We start from the raw sequence: 20,463 nt of genomic DNA, 5'->3' as shown, positions 1-20,463 counted from the left end.
AGTCAACTCAACTTAATCATTAAGTAAATAAGCTTAGCGTTTAGCGCACGAACTTAGTACTAACTTTACTCAATAAATTAAAGTCTGTGTTCCAGATACGAGGCGTGAAGTTTCCACGCGAGACACCTTCAACGAGTAGTTACCTCGTCAAAGATGGTAAGCAGATTTATGATTGGGCGAGGGGCCGCTCGTAAATAACGAGTTATACGCGCGATGGCGCGCAACAATCCGTCTAGTCGTCATTTAGCGGGCATCTGTCGAAGTATACGTAAAAATTGCAACTCCGCATCCGGCGCAGTCAAACATCATCAATGTTACATTGGTTTCGTCGTCGGCGAAAATGTTCGAGTAACGAGAGACCGCGAGGTGTAACCGAATACGCGATAAACCCATACCTCTCCTTGGTCCACTCAATTTTTACTTCCGTCGTCCTCGTCGTGCGCATCCTCGAGAGCGATTTATCGCACGCGTGTTTACCTCCGAAGCACCCGTATCCTTACCAACACACACACACACACACACACACACACACACACACACACGCGCGCGCGTACGCACAAGCGCGTGAACGCGTGTCTATGCACGCCCGTGTCGCCACTGCGCTCTCACGTGTAGACACGCGGCGCACGCACATCTACCCACCCAACCCCACCCGTCCGTGCACGCTTCTACGATTTTCGAGTGGTGGCACGTACATATGTATATGTATATACGTATATACGAAGCAACGCCGAGATACGGCGAGGGTGGATTTCCTGTGGGCATGCGTACAACTCGCGGAATGACGGCAGTAGGGTGGAAATCGCGGAGGTTCGAGGGTACGAACGAGGGTGACACCCTGCAGTCTGACGCGGGACTTCGACCCCCGTGCTTCGACGGGGATGAAGTGGCGACTCGATCTCACACGATCTCTCTCGGCCACTCGCAGCCACTCGGGATTCGCGAGCAGAATTCGGTGCGCGAGTTCGTGTCGCGGCGGAAATACGAGAGGAGAGTCGTGGCAAATATACACGGATATACCTGAGTTATTTTTCGAGCATTTTTGTTGAGGTAATTTACGATCAATTATATAAGATGACTCGATAAAGAACATTTCGAAAAAGAAGACGACGGATCTTTGTGTTTCAACAATTTTATTTTCGCGGTAAGCCAGAAAACTCACGTGTAGTATGCGATTCTTCGCGCGGAAAAAAATAGTCTACGTATTTTACCTCCGGCAATTTTAAAACACGGTTTCATTTCCTTTCCCTCGTTTCGCGATCTTACCGAGGTATCAGATTCACGCGGGAGATGCTAAATGTAGAAATTAAAAATAAGCCAACGCGGCTCGAAAAATCGTCGTACCTCTTCCGATTCGATCACGAGGTGTACGAAATTTTATTTGCGGAAGAGCACACGTCGGAGCGGAAAGGCCTCTGTCGATTCGCATACATCGGGGGATCGTCAAAGTATATAAATTGGAGTACGTTGATTTCGGAAAGTGGTCACGCCTCTGTCGCGAGTGTTTCGTTAATTAACATGGGAACAGAAGCGGAGAAGGCAGGAGAGACCGATACAGGAATGTCGCGGAAGGAGGATCCGACACGGAGGGGAAGGCAGAGTCAGTCATGGTAAGTCGATTACTTCGTGGTCGATGATCAAACGTCGCTTTCATTAGCCACGGTCTCGGTTGCTGCGGTTAAACATTCCCGACACTCTCGTCGACCAACCTTGAATCAAAGATTCCATTACACGGTAGAATTAAACGCTCGTTGACGCGAGTTTGCCTTTTTATCTTTCAGTTATCTTGTAATATTGTAAGCAAGCGCGGATATTCCTTATACACATATGACTCGGTGTATTCCATAACGTGATAGTTAATTCTGTTAAAGGTGAAGTTTAAATTGGACAACGTTTTAACCAGAATGTCAGACAAGAAGTTGCTTCTCTCTGTTTATCTGTTATTTCTTTTGCGCGTTTGATAGAAAAAGAGGAAGAGAGACTCTGCAGCAAAATTGAAAAATGAACGAATCAAACGAAATCAACTTTTGTCGTGACTGTAAATTAACTTCTCTTCCATTGCCAACGGAGTGAAACGCTTACTTCGACGCATTTTGCCTGTATGACGCGCAATATTGCGTCAGGAGCACCGCAAGAATCGTGCGCGTAATCGGTCATTAAAGTTCGAAACACGGAATCTTGGATTTCAAAGCGTCGAAAGACGGTCGCCCACATTTCGTTCCACGCTATTGATTTAACGTGTAACTTTGCGCAGTTTCCAAGGATTTACAACTATGAAATCGCACGATCATTCCCGTCGTCCCGAATACCTTAGCAAATATAACGGCGGCGACAGTCAAACGCAGGGAGGAATCCGGTCGACTTTCCGACGCCCGCCGTCGGCGACTCGTATCGACTTTCACCCTAGAGAAAGAAAGCGCATACCCTTTCTCTATCTGCAACTTCCTCTATTTCTCCCGCCGGCACTTTATTCGGGATCAAAGCCTTCTATCCCGACGATTGCGAGCGCTCGGGCGGGGTGTAACTTTATGTCTCACCGAGCTTTCACCATGCACCAAGTCCCAAACGTAATTTCGGTCGTCTTACGGCGCACGAGCTATATCTCGATCCGCATTACGTAACGACTCTTAATGCGCTGTAACTTGCGACTAGCGCGTAGGACTCCGGCGGTAGGATTTATGGAAGCTGGAACTTCAAGCTAATTTGTAACATTACGTGCGAGTACGAGTTACGTACGTGCTCCCGCTTGGTAATCTTGATTCGCGCGACCAGACTATTTTTTAACACATATAGAGATAAATTTAAGCAACATTTAGAAGAAAATGAAAAAGGATATATTATATATTTTTTAAATGTTCAAAACGATAAAGTAATGCAAAACGTATCAATACAAAAAACACAAAAATATGAGACAGCTCGTAACACTGGGCATATTCGTAACTTTAACGTAACTCGCTGCGCGAAACTATATAAATTCAAAGAGAAATTTATTATATGTGCGGAAGGTATAAAGGGATATATGTTTTTATAGTCATGTGAATTCTCCACTTTCTCGCGTCGAAATGGTGACTTGTTCAAAAATATCTTCGATATCTGATATAATAAAAATCAACATATCGTGTTTTTCAGCAAAAATGAAAATAAATCGAAATACGCACAAACCGAAATATTGTTAATTAGATATTAATCAAATGTACGAGATAATTAACAAATCATCTTTTATACAAAGATACTTTAAAAAAGATACTTTTTTCATACTTTATATTTTTTATTAATTTTACTTTTTACTAAAATATATAAAATTAATACTTTAATATAATATATGGCACATATTATATAAAAATATATCCCTAGTGTTCGTAAATGCAACGAAGAATAAACTCGTTTTATACCTTCCAAACACTCCAGATATGTTATACAACTTCTAATACAATCCCACATCTAACTAACCTGGGCCACAACTTCGCAGAAGGCGATAGTTTGGCGAAATTTGTGACTGTTATGAGGTTGTACAAGCCGCTCGGTCAAAAGCTTAATTCAATTCTCGCGGTTCGAAGAACCTGTTCTCCGCGAGATACGCCTCTCTCATCGATCGTTTCGTGGAGAGAACGTCTTCGTCTTTGTTGTCATCTCGTCCATCTCCGAATAGCGAAACGCTCGCGGAAGCGTTTTCTCGCACCATCGAATTTCGAGGACTACGATTTACGACGGCAATAATTCCGATCGTTTTATATACGCGCTGCGTAATAACTTTGTATCTTGGCATAATGTCACAGACGAACAGTTTCATACTTTCATCTTGAGATTTGTAAAACCGTTGTCAGCTATCTATCTACGAACACATTTTACGATTGCAATCGCATTTTATCGTATACGATATTCAATTAAATATACAAAATATCCTGCATCTCTCTTTATCCGATTTAGCCTCGGTTCTTTCTCTACTCCTCAGTCAACAATATGAAAAGTATTTTTCGGAAAATTTTTATCGACTGAAAAATAATTCGACAAAATGGAGCAACTTGTATATTTCCTTAAACAATCTTAAGCTATCCTTTTTACAGTTTATACAATTTGAATTTTTCAAAATAATTTTCTTTCAATCCAATTATGACAATTATGTAATGCTCGTCGTTACGAGAAGACGCGTCTTATGATTAATTGCGACGCGTTAACGTTTAATAACTGATTCCACAAAGTTTCTTGTTAAGGACTATCACAATCTTTCGATCTGCCAGGCAAAGTAGCAGGGGTGCGACTTCACGCCTCAACGGGCTTCCAACCCCAACGAAAGTTGTCAAGCACAATTTCATTTGATGAAAGTTGCCACTAAACGCGCGTGGCAAGAGGTAATTTTTAACGTGAGGAAGCCATTACAACGAGTGATTATGTTCCGCAAAGAAAAGGAAGACTATTTCGTTCGAACATTTATTTGTGTAGAGGGCGAGAGACAATTCAACCATTTTTTTTATTATACAAAGTGATAAAATGATTTTAAACATGTTTTTTTAAATCAAATATTAAAAAATGCACAATTGAATTTAAAATGTTATACCGAATGCTCGCAGCGATTGGATTTTTTCTTTTATCGATAATTTATGTGCGTGTGCAATATTATTAATAAACATGAATTAAACGTATGAAGACAAGTCTTCGTACAAAAATATATTAGTATGTAATGCATCCATATGTATGAGTTTATGTAATTTTTACTCTTTTACTACTAATATAGTAGAATATGTTACATTACTTGAAAATTAACTGTGTTTCTTTAGCATAGTGTTCACTTTAGTTATCACTTTTGTCATAATAAATTAATTGCCACTCTGCCAAGACGAAGATTTCAGAAAGAAGAAGAAATGATACAATTTCTACATGAATTATAAAACTGACAAAGATACTACTTGAATTATCAATGTCTAATGATAATTTTGCAAGAAATATGTCATTTCAACATAGTGTATTCAAAGTATGATAAAAAAGTATATTTAAGTAATATCGTATAAAAGTGAAGTTATAGAATGTTAAATACAATCGTCTACGAGCAGTTGCTATATCTACTTCGTTTCAGTTACACAAATTTGGTTAGTTCACCGCAAAATGGTTAAATTCCTCGCTTAAAAGTCTCTCGTGCACATTTCCTTGACTGTTGGGCAAAGGTTTGTTATCATACTCTCTCGATCTACCCTGCAAAACTAGCTGCGGATGTAACTTCGCGCTTCATCGAACTTCCTCCAAAGGGCACAAATCCCCGACGTAATTTCAGCCAGAAACGACCACATCTTAATACGTATTATATAGTGACTTTTAACGCTAGCGAAACGTACAACCACGACAGAAAGTTTTAGTCAATATATAGAGTGGCATCGGTACAGGAAACTACAACCTGTATAACCAAAAAGTTAAATTAAACTACGTCATAGTACGTTACAGGAAGACTCGACTTGTTTTTCGACTTTTAGACTGAATAATTAAATTAATTTTTAATTAGAAAAGCCCCCGTTTTAAATTTATTACACATTCTAATTGAATATAAACGTAATTTAGATTAGTTATTATAAATTCGCTTGATTATAAATTATCTAGTATCATATTTAATGAGAACGTATGATTACCAACTAATTATTCCGAAAATAAAGGAAAAGAGAAGTTGCGTCTAATAGATTTTAAATGGCAAAATTATCATTGTAACTGATAATTGATTATTTAGTTATTTAATTAAAACAAATAAAGAAGAAAATAAAAATATGCATCTTTAATTTCTTGTCTTCTTGACCTATTTATGAGTTATAAATTAAAATTTGTTGAATAAAAATAAATTAATATTTAATTACACAAATTATCGTGATGTTTCGCCTGGAGGAGTACACGGATTATGTGAAAGAAGTAAAATAAAATTACATTTTCCTTTACTGGTTACAACAATATGGGTATCTCAAAATTGACATTTTCAAATGGAATTCCTGTATCGGTTTTCAGTCACCGGAGCAGAATAGTTGAAATCCAAACGCCGCCATAGTTTGCTTCTTTTTTTCCTCTGATCTTTGAATACGAACTTTTCCCGAATTTTTGTCGCAAATTGGAATAAAAGTTGTATCAGATTTGGAAAATTCCTGTCATCATATTGCCCATATTTTACAATAAAATGAAACAATAAAAGCCTGAATTACACGTATTTACATTATTATTATATTACAGTTGGAAGATATGTACAAACAAATATGTAAATGATAAATGAGTAAATTTAACATGGTCGAATCGAAGCAAGTTACCAACTATTTGAAACGGTGAATTTAACCTGTATAAATATTTACACGAATTTCTAATGTTCACTGTTATAATATCAGGAGTTGATATTTTAATCTACGTGTTCGTATAATTTACTTTTATCGTTGTTTATTTTTAAAAACTCCCTACGTAAGTTTTATTCGATGTTAGGATAAAAGATGTATTTACACGTACGTAAAGACGCAGAGACTTCGTGCAACTTCGTACTTTAACAAAGTCACAGTTTGACGTATAGGTATTGGTAACAGTGGAAACATGATAGATGACAAGAATCGAAAGTTCCGAATGTTTCGATACACATCGAGGACAGTATTTCAGAAGTGCTCTTAAATCTTACATTTCTGAACTATAAGTACGCGAGTATTATACAAATTTTACGTAATATGTACTTAACGATGTTTATGATACGAACATCAACGACGTTCAATGCAAAGTATTGTACTTTATCCGCTTTAAAAATGCATAACGGAAATATGGATCAAGAACTTAAAATTATTCCTTGGAAATTGGACGTAATGCGACTGACTTTATAAAGCTATTATTCAGAAATAACTCCGCCAAGTAAAAACTTCGTCCACACAATACTTTTTAAGAAGCGTCACGAAAATTTATTCCTCAAAATCCACAGCCAGTAGACTGTACGACGGCTGAACCCAACACTTTAACATAGATCGTTGGCCCACTTTTTACCTTCGTTCGAGACTTGGTGTGCGTGGCGGATCAAAGGCTGTGATAAGAGCGAAGTTTCGTGACTTCTTGTTTGTGTAATTTATATATTCGTATATGTTCACACTTTTACCCGAGAAAGTTTTCGTAAAGTACGAAGAGCCGCTAAAGTCCGGAATGTAGTTAATTGAGAGAAGGTGAAGGATTCCGCAAAATTTCTTCTCACGTATCATACACTTAATAACCGAATGTTCCGCGAGTTCTCAAATTAAAAGTTGTTAATTTGAAACGTAATCAATCTTTACTTTGTTACAAGTCGATTATTCCTTTCTCGACGCAGCGCTCGCAAGAACTTCACATTTCGAATATTATATGAATTTCGTTATAGGAATCAGGCTTTTCGTAAGAAAATATTTTCATTTGTTCCAAATTAGCAATGTAAACTAGGACGTTTTTGATTTCATGCCATAGAGCCGTATCTCCTGTAATCACAGCTTTAAGAGAAATTGCGTGTCCCTTTGGAAAAGGGAGAGTCATATCTTTTCTAAATCTTCGCGCAATGCGGAGTGAGAAGGGTTAAAAAGATGCAGTTCCCTCGTGTTATCATATTTCTCTTCGCAGATATTATTTGTTGCACAGGCCGCGTGTGTACGACGCGGTCTCATAAAATACGTGTGACACGCTAAAATAACGACTGCACTCTTGCAGGTCATTGTGTGAGCGCTTATGTACGACCGGCTGACGCGAATACTTTTTGTCCACGGATATTTTATATGTAGTGCGCACCCCCTATCAAGCAACGGATTCATACGAGTCGTTAAATTGTAACTTGCGTTTATAAAAAGCAAAAGACTCGTACGATCGTATATATTATACTGAACATCCTTATTTCCGTGCTACTTCCGAAAACTTTATAAGCGAAACGTGCAAATCGTCGGTAAATTTTCTTCCGCAAAAAAATTAACATCTTCTAGTTCATTGTTCAAGAAACAATATTTACAAAAATTTGACGCTTCAGGTATCAGAAAAAAATGTTTCTCCGAACATGTAAGTTTTCCTCTCTTCTCAAATCTATCCTTATTATTTAATAAATATTCAAGCACTCTAAACGTTAATTTCTTTGGTCTTAAAATATTATTTACACAAATATTTCATCGAAAAATAACGTTAAAGTTTTGCATATAATTCTGGCAACGAAAGAAAATTAATAGAATTTCGAATTTTCATTCTACACGAACAAGAAACATTGTTTATTGCTTACTTTTGACATTTTTAACTCGACACTAACTTAGCAAGTTCGATAAGATGCAGGAAAAGGTCGATTTATCAAAGTCGGCAATGAGATAATTGTGGCGAATTTATCGTGACTAACACATGCACGGAGAGGACGAACGAGCGACGCTGTCGAATCGCACTTGACCCGCGAAATCTGATTTTCGCAAATTCGCTCCGTAGTATCTACCAGACGGAGATACCCGACATGGAAGAACCCACGAAATTCGATTTTCGGGATTTGTGTACAGGTCATCCGAGCTAAAAGCGTGAGCTGCCGAGTTAGCGAATAAGCGCTCAAAAGGAAAGGCAATTGGGAGAGATATCTCTGAATCCTACCCATCATCTCTAGACAAGAACAAATATGTATTTGCTGAAACTGTGATGCTATAAGTCCTTTCAAACAGAGAGTCAATAAGTTAAAGTACGCGATAAACTGCTGGATTACGCACGAATATCTTTCTTGTTAACAACATCAAATGGCAGGAAGCTTACTTATCAACAAATTTGACATTAAGTGTATAAAATTTAAATAAATATATATTTAAATTTAATACTACACACTTATAAAAAAAATTTATGAAAAGTTGTTTTTGTGAAATAGGTATTAAAATACTCTATAAAATATAATACAGTTATATATAATATTGTTAAAAAATTATAAAATTATTGTGGATATATATTCAATAATTACTATAGTAAATGAAAATTTGATGTATTCCTGATTAGTTTGTATTCAAAGTCAAAGTTATCGTCTAATTTGAAATGAATATTATATCATAGTTTGCCGAAAGTTCAGAATTCACTTTAAACTGTAATTTTCAGACTGACATACATTGTAGCGTAAACTATACGTGACATATGTTATAGCCACAATTAATACCTGAAATTAAATACGAATCTGCCTAGGAGTTTAATTATGCGAACTACTAAATACACTCTACGTCGACCCGTCGTGCTCGTGAACACGTCACCAAATCGTCGGTCATACGAAGCATATTAATTTACGTGAGGATCGACCGCATGATTCTGATCCAGCAATTACGTAGATTCATCTCGTCCCTCGTACCGCGACGGTTCGCATCGTTGACTCTTGAAAATCGTTAACCACTCTAAACTACAAGTATATGCAAAATTCACCCATTGCGTCCTCTTAGCATTTTCTCTCTTTTCCGCAGAAATTCTTGTCGAGACTCTCAAAGATGCTCGACTCTACCGCTGAAAAATAGGCCAATTAAGGCAGAATGGGAATAGAAAGAGGATTGTATACAATTAGCGCATAATATCCTTCAGAATTTACCGCGTTAATGAAGCACAATTTTATTCGTAGTTTATGTTCGATTATGTTTATTGTAGCCAACTTGTTTTAAGAGAAAGAGAGAGAGAGACGGAGGAGGGGGAGGAAAGAAGAACAGAGTGAGAGGCAAAGCTTTTTAAACGAATAATGATAATTAATGATATAAATTAAAGCCGACGCAGAAATTAGAAAGTTAAAATTAATGCGACTGTGTGTGTATAGCGCTTCTTTAGTGCAAAGTTTTCAAGAGAAATTTCCATTTAAAAAGCACACAAAAATATCAGGGAATATCATACCGCAACGATTATAAAGCGGAGGCGTAAATAAAAAGCAAATATGACGATATGGCTAGCAAAATCCAATCGACAAAGGTCCCTTGTCGATTCCAATAATTCGGTTTGCTACCTCACATATCCTTGTGCATATATATATATATATATATATCGTTCCGCGATATGATTGCCAAAATTCATGTTATCTATCTTAATATGCAATTGCTGCACAATTGCATTATATTGATGATGTTAATTCTACGAGATAATTTAAAAATATTGTAGATTGCCAAAACTAACATTTCCGTTGACCTTTAAAGAATGTCAAATAAAAAATTTAGTGTAACAAAAAGTACACGTATAATATAAAAATGATTTACGTAAAAGATTCTCACTGATATAATTATTTTCTTATAATATCTCATATCTATGGTGTTACAATTTGATGTCCGATATTGATCAGGAATAATCAGATATCTGATCTTCATATAATGTAAAATTATTAAAATTTCATTAATGTGTCAGATAAAATGAGAAATCACATCTACATCGTTATTCATTAATTAACATTTTAATGCAATCAGAACCTTTATACGTGACTACACACTCGTTATAAACTAATATTAGCTCCTCTCGAGAAGGATTAAATAACGACAACCTTCATACATAATGAAGGATACATGCACTTGTACATACATATATATATATTATATACATACATATGTATACACATATACATGTACACACATATAATTATTGTACTACTTTCAACGTAATAAAATTTTTAATACTTATACAATTATTTATTCTTTTTAGTTTAAATTACCTTTTACTTCTATTTTTCTTTAACTATTTATTACATTAATTCAAACAGGGCTTTACGAATAAATCAAATTAAGTAACAAAGAAGCATATAAATCAACGCTAGTTTTTATTGCGTACAAATTCTTGATACTCTTTATTCATTAATAGACGTTTCGACCATTATTAGGCCATCCTCAATATTATTACAAATAATGTTTAGTATATATTACGTATCATTCGTAAAAAAAAACATATGTGTGTGAATATGTACTGATTTAATTAGATTATTGAAACAACTGTTACAACCTATTTCTGATTGTTTCAATATGTGCGAATATCCTACATATGTATCAAGTGTATCAAACGATTGTTTTTATTCGGGAGACTATCAAAAGTAGAAGCAGTTTAAAAGTAGCGCGAGCTCACGCAATCGATCACGACGGCCTCAGCACTTTGGAGAATTAAATTCCGTCACACAGAAGCGGAGACGTACATAAGCGTCTCGTACGAATACTAAACTTTTCCTTCCTATCCTCTGAGGCGAAAAGAAACTCGTCCTTGGTATCGACATCTTTCAACGATAAATCACCGTGGATACAAAGAACACTTAATGCGCCCTAGCATTTCAAACGCAATTTTATTCTCATTAATATGGTTATTTATAATCTCTTAAAATAACTCAATAAAAATTATGTTGTGAAATACTGATAATTTTGAATGCACAAAATAAAGTTTCTTACACTATAAAATTTATTTTTAAATTAAAAAAATTATCTTACAATTTTCCGTACACACTAAACTCTAAATTAACATTGTTAAAATAAAATCTAAAACTGATCGAAAATGATTTCAATTGGAGCGAACAATAAACTATTTTTCGACATTAAGTAAGTATATATTTAAAAGCTTTTTCAGTAAACTTTTTAATTATTTTTGACCTATATTAAAACTATAAGGGAAAGAAAGTTAGGCAGTTATTAACAGGCATACTTCAAATAATCAGCAATTAGAGATAATAAAATTAAGTGCGTTCGAAAGGCAAAGAGGCTTTTTACGTTCTGAATACGTGTGCTCAAAAATGATCGCTGTGTACATAAACGATAAAAATAACAATTTGGTTCATGAAATTTTTATACGTGATTTATTACATTTTTCTATTATTAACGATCTATCGCTGACAGCAAGATTTGATAAATGAAAGTGCTCACTTTAGGGTGCTAATTACCGACACAATTACTCGGTAGGTACCGTTAATCAGATCACATCGTAAAAGGCGAGACGAAAATATGATTTTTCTTTGCGAACGATAATGAATGTGCATTAGTTACGTAATTTGATACATTTTCTTCTAACAATTATTTAATGAAATTTTTTCAAAATTAAAATGTTTTACGAAATAATAGACATTCAAATGCGTATTTATTTCATAAAAAGTTGGACTTTTAATTATATAAATGTGATATTATCGCATTTTTTTTGGACTAAATGTTGTAAAATTTACTTTAATTAAATCAAAATGGACATGGATATTTAAAGATGTATTTTATACGTATTTTAATTATACATAATTTGGTATAATGTGTCACAATAAAAATTTACTCCTAATTTTCCTTTTGCTGAAAAAGTTTTTTTGTAATATAAAAAAAACTAATTTTCAGACTTGATTCTATATTATGTAACTATCGTTTAATTGTATACGTACCTTTTTATAATAATTCTATGATGCATGTAAAATTGAAAAAAATTCGTTTATTAGACTAGCATCATAAAATTTTTGCAATATTGTAATTTGAATTCCTGACCAATGGGAATACTGTATTTTGCATGTTTCTTCGAATTCCCGTTTTCATACGACATCTCGTACAGTCGTATGGTTACGAGTTTTTTTCCTAGAACATCAGATATAGGCGAATAGCAATTTCCTGTAGCGGTATGGCGTACCACAGCGACCATTTTCGAGCACACGTATTCAGAAGGTAAAAAAGCCTTTTTGCCTTTTGTATGCACCTAATTTCGCGGACCACGATTCTGATCTGGTTCGTTGTAACGCTGTAATTACATAAAAGTGGCAAAGCATTTTCCTCGGGGCGTTCTCTCGTCCGTTACACCGTTGCAGAAAACTGTACGTGCGGGATTTAACAATTATCGTTGTAATATCGCAGTCGTAAAATACGTACGTGCACTAGTTTGCAAAACTGGGTCGTGAAAGAAGCGTGTGAGACGTGAAATCAATGTCGAACGGTTCTTCTCGCAGGCGTTTGCTCTTGAACAGCACAAGCCTCTCCTCGATTATCGTACAGATAAAATCTGACCTTCCTTATGTACCTCCTTCGATACGTGATTTATCACATACGTTTCCTGCATTTTCCTACTACCAAACGCCATCTTTTCGCCGTGCGAGATTATGCATATAGCTTTTTTTTCGACGGATTATCGTCCAACTATGGTATGCACGGTCACGTATCTGACGCAACAAGATCAACTGAAACGAGCTTGGAAAGAGCTTTACAAGAGAAGTGCATAATGCTTGAACAGAATGAGTTTCGAGGATAACATGCCAGAATCGAAAAATCGATCGAAATTGGAGGGAGGGGGGGTGGTGGTGAAGATAATTATTAACACGTTTTTATCTCGCTCAAATTTAACACGTGATTTTCTTGTGGATCTAACCGGAATCGCAAGATGAAAGAAACTTTCTCAAGTTGATCGACTTTACAACCAAATAGTAGTTTCGCCGTAGTATGTTGTAAAACGTTAACTATATGACCGCGATAACTGTGTTCATCTGTGATTGTCACTCTGTTATGGTAGTCACGTACATATGCGGAACCACGTATAGCAATTTTGCATGGGGACCCGACGGAACAAGATCAACGGGAATGAGTTTCCAAAGCGCTTTATATAGTGGAAAGTCGATGATGCTCGAACGAAGGAAGAATTCCGGGGAAAGGGAAAGAGAAAGCGAGAGAGAGAGAGAGAGAGAGAGAGAAAGAGAGATGCGATAGAGGCGCGAAAATCCAGTTTGAAACTAGCGACGAGAACCGATAGTGTGATACTGCAAAGGGAGATCGAGTTTTTATGTGGAAACGAGCATGGCGTCGCAGATAGGAAGGTTGGAAAGAAGTGGTATTTACCCGCGGTGAGTGTACGAGAGAAACTGTAAATAACCCACGATTTCTTCCTCTTTCCACTCTTTCCCTTATCCTCTCTTCCTCTTTCTCTCTATCTCTCTGGTTCGTATCCCTCTTTTTCTTGCCTAGCACGTACGCACCGCCAGAGATTGTGTTTCATTGTGTAGGTAGATCGTTAAAAAAAAAAAAGCACAAAGAGAAGAATTTTTATCACTGACAATTATGATGCCCTTTGCGAGGTCCCTCCGGGCGCGATACTATTACGTGTCTATGGTATAACTAGCAGAAATGTCTTTTCATCCAAAAAAAGACTCGAAGCGCGAGAAAAAACAGATATTTATTCAAGAGACGGGCTCTCGTAAATGTTACCATATTGAGAATTTGAATAATATCTTTGCGTAATTTGATGCAAAAGATATTTTTACGCTGATATCATTTTTCAAACATTGTTTCACCATATCTTTCACATTGTACCTATACTCTTACATAATAACTAATGAAAAAACTTTACGCACGTTTCTATCGAGATTATTTAAAATATTTTTCCTTAACACTAACGTAATAATGAAGTAACAGTTCAACAATACATTTCAGCAAAATAAATTTTCAATAAAATTATTTAAATAAACTTCATAAAGATACAACTTGACATTTTCAGTAATGTAATCTGGTACATAAAATAAAGATTTAAAACTTTATTATTACTTCATTATTTTATTAATTATTTCTACAATCACTAATCTACGTTTGGCGTTGAAGTAAACGTCAGTGGAGCATATGTAATTGCATTTCTCTAATTAAACGCGCACGTTTACGCAGTTAATAATCCAATTTCGCTAATTTCTTTTATACGCGCAGAGCGTTACAATCTTCCGCTATAAACATTACGGTCACGGACAATATTAGCTGGATTAACAGTTCACGATAACGTCGACTTCGTTAGTACATCACTTAAATAACAAAAGTATAAGAAAACGTCTCGTCAGTCGCGCCGAAGGTCAATATTCTCAAGTATTCGCGAATAGTGAAACGTTGCACGAGTTGTAAATTACAAATGCAAATCATAAAGCGGAAAATACTGCGGCGCCAGTGTACTCTCGCCGACGATCATCCGCCAGCGACGACATTAACAGGGAGAAATGGTGAGTGACGTGATCGTTGGTACGTGCACGACGAGGTTGACGTTATCGCGCCACCGAATCGGAATGCCTTTCGCATGATCTATTTAACGCGCCGGTGAGCACGTGCGCGCGCTCGTCGGCGAATATCTTCTTGGTGGCGACGACCGCGCGTAGAGCCGTCATCTCGCGGAAAATGCCCTGGATGCCATTTTCAGGGCACACACGATGAATATTCTTATACGTACGCGCGCGCGTATCCTCCCAACTGAAACGGAGCTCGGGCTACACGAAACAAATATCCACCCGCACAAACGTCGCGTCGCGTCGAGAAGGGCGCGACAGTAACGACGACGACAGCGACAAGGGTGCGAGCGATAAGATGTGAGAGGCGAGAGGAGGAGGAGGAGGAGGAGGGGAAGGAGCAGCGTGGCTTCATATTGTGCGGCACGAGGTGCCGACGGATATACACCAACACGTGTACCGTAAATGTAATTACAGCTTAAAGGGAAGTTCCATCCTAAGCGATCCTTCGCGGTCGAAGTGGGTTCTGCATTAATTAGAAGCCAACTTAATTAATACGCGCTTGTATGCTGAGCGTACCCTGTCCCGGGAATCTTGCCTACACGAAGAAAGGAAACACTCCTTCTTGCTAACACTTTAGGAAGCGTATAGCTGCGCGCTCGCGAGTCTGTGTTATACGTAAAGCGACTTCGCAATATCGTTGCTTTTTACCGGCGTTCGCGCGCGGCACGTCGGATTTTCATAAAGAATTTGCATTTAGGATAGTCGCGCGAGCGCGCGGTAAGCTTCGCGGAGGATTCGAGCGTGGCGTGGCTCTCTTCTCATTACTATAGAGAATCGCTGCTTACGAACTCTCGAAGAACGAACAGTTCGCAATTACGCGCGTTGTACGAGTTAATAGAGCGCGACTCCCAGATTTAAGTTTAAGAAACGTACGCTGATAAATATTTAGCTGGATAATCCGTTGATAAATTCAATATCGTATTTATCATGTAACTGTAACAATGATTCCGCACGCACAATATATACGAATATATATTACAGATGCCACGACGTGATAAGCAAAACTACTAACGCGCAAACAATGATACTTTCTGTGAGCGATAGTGACAACATTTTTCTCGTACATTTTTATGTACGCTCGGGGCACATTTCGTCCCGCTGCCGCCGCCGTCCCGTACAAGTGTGTGCACGTTGCGGCGCGGAAAGGTCGGGAAATATTATGCTGGCAACACGAGAGAGTATGAATTATTTAAGCGCGCGGTATGGAGGTAGAAGTGCAGAAACTATACCGAAAGCATTGCATCGTTTTGTAATTTCTGTCAGCGGTCGGAATTTTATGGTTACCAACTCACCGCGTTCACGCTATACGCGCCCTCACAAATAGGTTGCGTATGTGTGATTCCTTCAGATTAAATTATAATTTTAATCGCACATAGAATTAACCGCACATTCGTATGCGGTACGTCATACGGATTAAACAGTGTCCCGAATGTACATGTACGATTTTCTTCAATTTTTTTGGTAATTTATCTCTGCCATGCTTATACTTTAAATTCATAATATATATACATACGTGTATATGTTGTACAATTTTTAAGAGGGTTTAATGTCAAAAAAGTATTTAAGAATAAATATAAACGGGGGGAAATTATAATTTAATTGAATGAGTATGTCTGACGTCTCTCTAATTGTTTAATCAAATCCTCTACTTTTTTTATCGGTCTCTATAAAATTACCGACAATATCTATTGCGTGTGAGATATACCTATAAAAATTTCAAAAAGATTTTGGAGAAATGGCCGTACATAAATCTCGAGATTTGCCGATCCTATCTAAAACCCGAAAGAACAGTTGTCGCAGCAGTGGTGCACCTTATGGATGGGTGGATAACCCGCGTTATTTCCGTAAATTATGTCTCGTGGCACTATGATAGTGGAGTCTCGATCTAGTGATATATTCCGTCAATTAAGGGTGCTCGATAGCCGGAAATTTGTCGACCATGCCGGAAAATGGATTTAGATTGGATGGCTTTCCCAGCAGAATGTTGTATGTGCCAAGATATGGAAGATATGATAGATCAACTTATTGTCGTTGATATTACACACTCACGATTTTTATTACAAGTTAAAAAATGTAAATTAAATTTACACTTTCGATATGCTTATCGTCGTGTAATTATGTAAGTCTAAACAATATATAATAACTCGTTCGTTGTTGGAAATTTTTATAAAGATTATTAGAATTCTAGTTTTTGTGTAAAACTCAATTACAAATAAAATAAAAAGTTTGTCATTATAATATTACTTCTAACTGTTTATATATTCTTCAGTAAATATTCAAAATCTCGATTAGAAAGTTACTCTAGCAATTTTCAAATAGCTTGTAATAATTAAAAACATTGATTTATACAATGCCGTATATATTTATTCTTTAAAATATATGTATTTTATAATTTATAATTAATATAAAATTTTTATGATTCGATTAACAGTCACACATTGTTGTTAATTCGGTATAATATTTAAACGAATATGTAAATATTGAGAGCAAGTAAATATCCATAATAATAAAGAACTCATTATAATTTATTTGTTTTTATGTTTGCATCATAACTTATTCGGTATTTATTTTAAACAAGTTACAATTGTATATATAAATTAAATGGTTAAAACAATTCTTTTCTTTCTATAAAATAATTGATTAATGTTTATTTAAATATATAGATGTGCAAAATAATTGAATAGATATTAAAAATAGTATTGATAATAATTTTTGCAAAATTTTTTAATACGAATAATTTGTTATAATTTATTCGTTGGCAGTGACATTAAACTGGTTTTAAAATCACATACCTACATTTAACGTTTCCTACACTATAATTAAAATTGTAGGATAGAAATTAGTTTTATTAATACATCATTCACACTCACCATATTCGCTACTCTATTGTTGATCCCTCACTGTGGCTCTCTCTTTTTTCTCAATATTTGTGGTGGTGGTCTGCTCATCGAACCATATTTTCATTCCTGTCACAACATAAACCGATTCATTCAAGCACCCTTCCACTTCATCATCCACACGAGAGTCGTTATAGTCAATTCGTATGACATAGATTACTATGTAATACGTATAATTTTATGATTTTATACATATTCACATCACGATTTTCAGCTAGAAAACGTGTAATCATATGATTATTCAGAGCTTTTGATAATTTGAGATACACGCGTTATTTTGAAAACTAGAATAATAATTTTTTAGAAATATCAAACGCGTGAGTGGATCTTCAATAATTACAAAATATATTCTCAGTAAAAAATTAATTAAGAAATTATACTTTTTGTTTCTTAAACATCAGATATCCTACATATTACAAATTATTTAAAAACATAATGCAATTACACAATTTTTGAATGCAATAAATAACCATTTATTAGCGTTTAAGTAAAGTCATGAAAAAGTATGAGATGAAGATGTGAGGTTTCCAATTTTTTCTCTCTCTCTCTCTCTCTCTCTCTCTCTCTCTCTCTCTCTCTCTCTCTCTCTCTCGAAATACAGCAGTATATATAATACCAATTCCCGTGCCCTTCGCGATCAGTCTTTCCAGATGGCGTCCCAAAAATGTAATTACTTTCATATGCGTGGCTATAGGTGTAATCGGTCGATTTGGATGAAAATTGAAACGACCTGGAAAAAATTTCTGAAAATACCTTGATACCACGTCGCACAATTTCCCATTTCATACAAATCGAGTTAGCATAAAAATCAAAAGCTACAGCGGAAAGAGGTCGCCATCATTGTTCAGTTTCAACTGAAATCGGTGACATTTAATCATATTGCCGAAAGTTATACAGAATTTTAATGAAATGTGTGCAATTATCGAAATACGCGAACAGATGAAAATAGTTAACATTTTATTTAGCAAACCTGTGAAATATTATGATTTCTTTATAATATTTCACTTTATTATTATTAATAAAGTGATGTATGAAAAGTATGTACTAAAATTTTAAACAATTTTTATTTTTTAAATCAAAATAAAGTTTAAAAAGTTGACGTTTTTACGTAATAGCGACATAGTGAATTTTTTGTAAAACATTCGCAATCATTTTTTGTCTTGCAATTTTATCCTTTTATTATATATATATAATAGTTATACATTTTTTATATACATATATAAATTTTTTAAATTAGTATATAACCTTTATGATCTTGTTGGCACTCGATTAGTTGATAAAGTTCAGTATAACACGATTCAGCGATTCCCTTGAAATTATAAAATCCTGCTACATTTGCTCTTTTACATTCACCGCGCGTTATGTACAATATTGCGCGTTTACGTTTAAAGTCTCACCCCTGTAGACTAATGGGAAAACTAGCGTTGTGCGCGCGACTTTTTACCGTTAGATTAAAATATGCAAATAATCCGAGACCGACGCGCTCGTAACTCCGGTAGCCACCCTCCTCGAGCGTGCGGCGCGACGTGTCGCGTCGCGGCGCCAACCCTCCCGACCACTCACGAATCCGCAAGCCATCCCACAAGCCACCCACTCGCTCGCATCTCACCCCACGAACACCTCCCCCTCTCTAGCATAGAAGCCCCGCGTGATGTACGCATTCGCCGTCGCGACACCCGGGGATACTCGCGGAGATTACGAGGGTGCAACGCGGGGAGCGCGGAATTACATTTTAATTTCATCGGTAGCACGCTCCTATTACGAGTCCCCTTCACCGCGCCCGTACAACGTACGACATAAACTATCGGTGATTGAAACGACCTTTACCTCCGTAAAACAGAGGACGTTGTTGGACTACGTGACAATTTTACAAGTTCATCTGCACTACCGTCGGATTGGAATAATATTTTGAATTTTAATAGTAACTTTCGCGAACATACCTGTTTTATTTTTCAATATCTGAAAAATATAATCATGTATATTTATAATTTTATTATGTTGTTAAAAGAATTATTTATTACTAACAAACTAATTAAACAATCAAAATTGTAATATGCTCAGAATCTTGTCATATCTTGACGATGGTATTCTATTATAATTGTAAGATATATATAATAATATTTTAATTCCATTACTCCCATATTGGAAAAAATATACACACATAATGCGTATTATATTATATTAAATATGATCAATTCACATAATCATAAGCATATTACGTAATTTAGCAGCAGCGTATAACCTATTATAATAATTTTCCACGTCCCTCGCAAGATTATACACGTTTAAAATTAAAATGAGATTGTTAGGTGAACTGCTCTGCAGAAACGTGTAACGGGTAGACGTAAAACATGTACACATTGCGTTCACCATGACATAAACGGTCGCTAAACCGAGGTAGGGACCCAAGTACAGTAGTATATGTGGACGTACAATAGCTGAAAGTATTTTCTGTATGTGGATAGATAGAGTGTGCGAGAGCCATCCATGTGCCACATAGGCGTTTTTGTCAATGTGGCGGTGCATACAGGTACCATTTCTACTTGTTGGTGAATACGATCCACCGCCCCATTCCGATGTCCTTTTGAACAGCTCTCTCTCTCTCTCTCTCTCTCTCTCTCTCTCTCTCTC

At 36.2% G+C, this 20,463-nt stretch overlaps 1 protein-coding gene across 1 annotated transcript in view; it reads right to left on the bottom strand.

Annotated features, from left to right (window-relative positions):
* Phyhd1 (Phytanoyl-CoA dioxygenase domain containing 1) overlaps positions 1-20,463 on the bottom strand; it is a 140,927-nt gene that overhangs the window by 83,060 nt on the left and 37,404 nt on the right. The window contains exon 2 of the mRNA XM_018538554.1: positions 17,806-17,901. Coding sequence (XP_018394056.1) covers positions 17,806-17,808 — 3 coding nt within the window. The 5' untranslated portion in view covers positions 17,809-17,901. The remainder of the gene's footprint in view (positions 1-17,805; positions 17,902-20,463) is intronic.

Source organism: Cyphomyrmex costatus, unplaced genomic scaffold (assembly GCF_001594065.2).
Source record: "Cyphomyrmex costatus isolate MS0001 unplaced genomic scaffold, Ccosl1.0 scaffold193, whole genome shotgun sequence".
NCBI lineage: Eukaryota > Metazoa > Arthropoda > Insecta > Hymenoptera > Formicidae > Cyphomyrmex > Cyphomyrmex costatus.
Note: the sequence above shows the minus strand (reverse complement) of the source record. Positions and strands in the feature narration are given on the sequence as shown.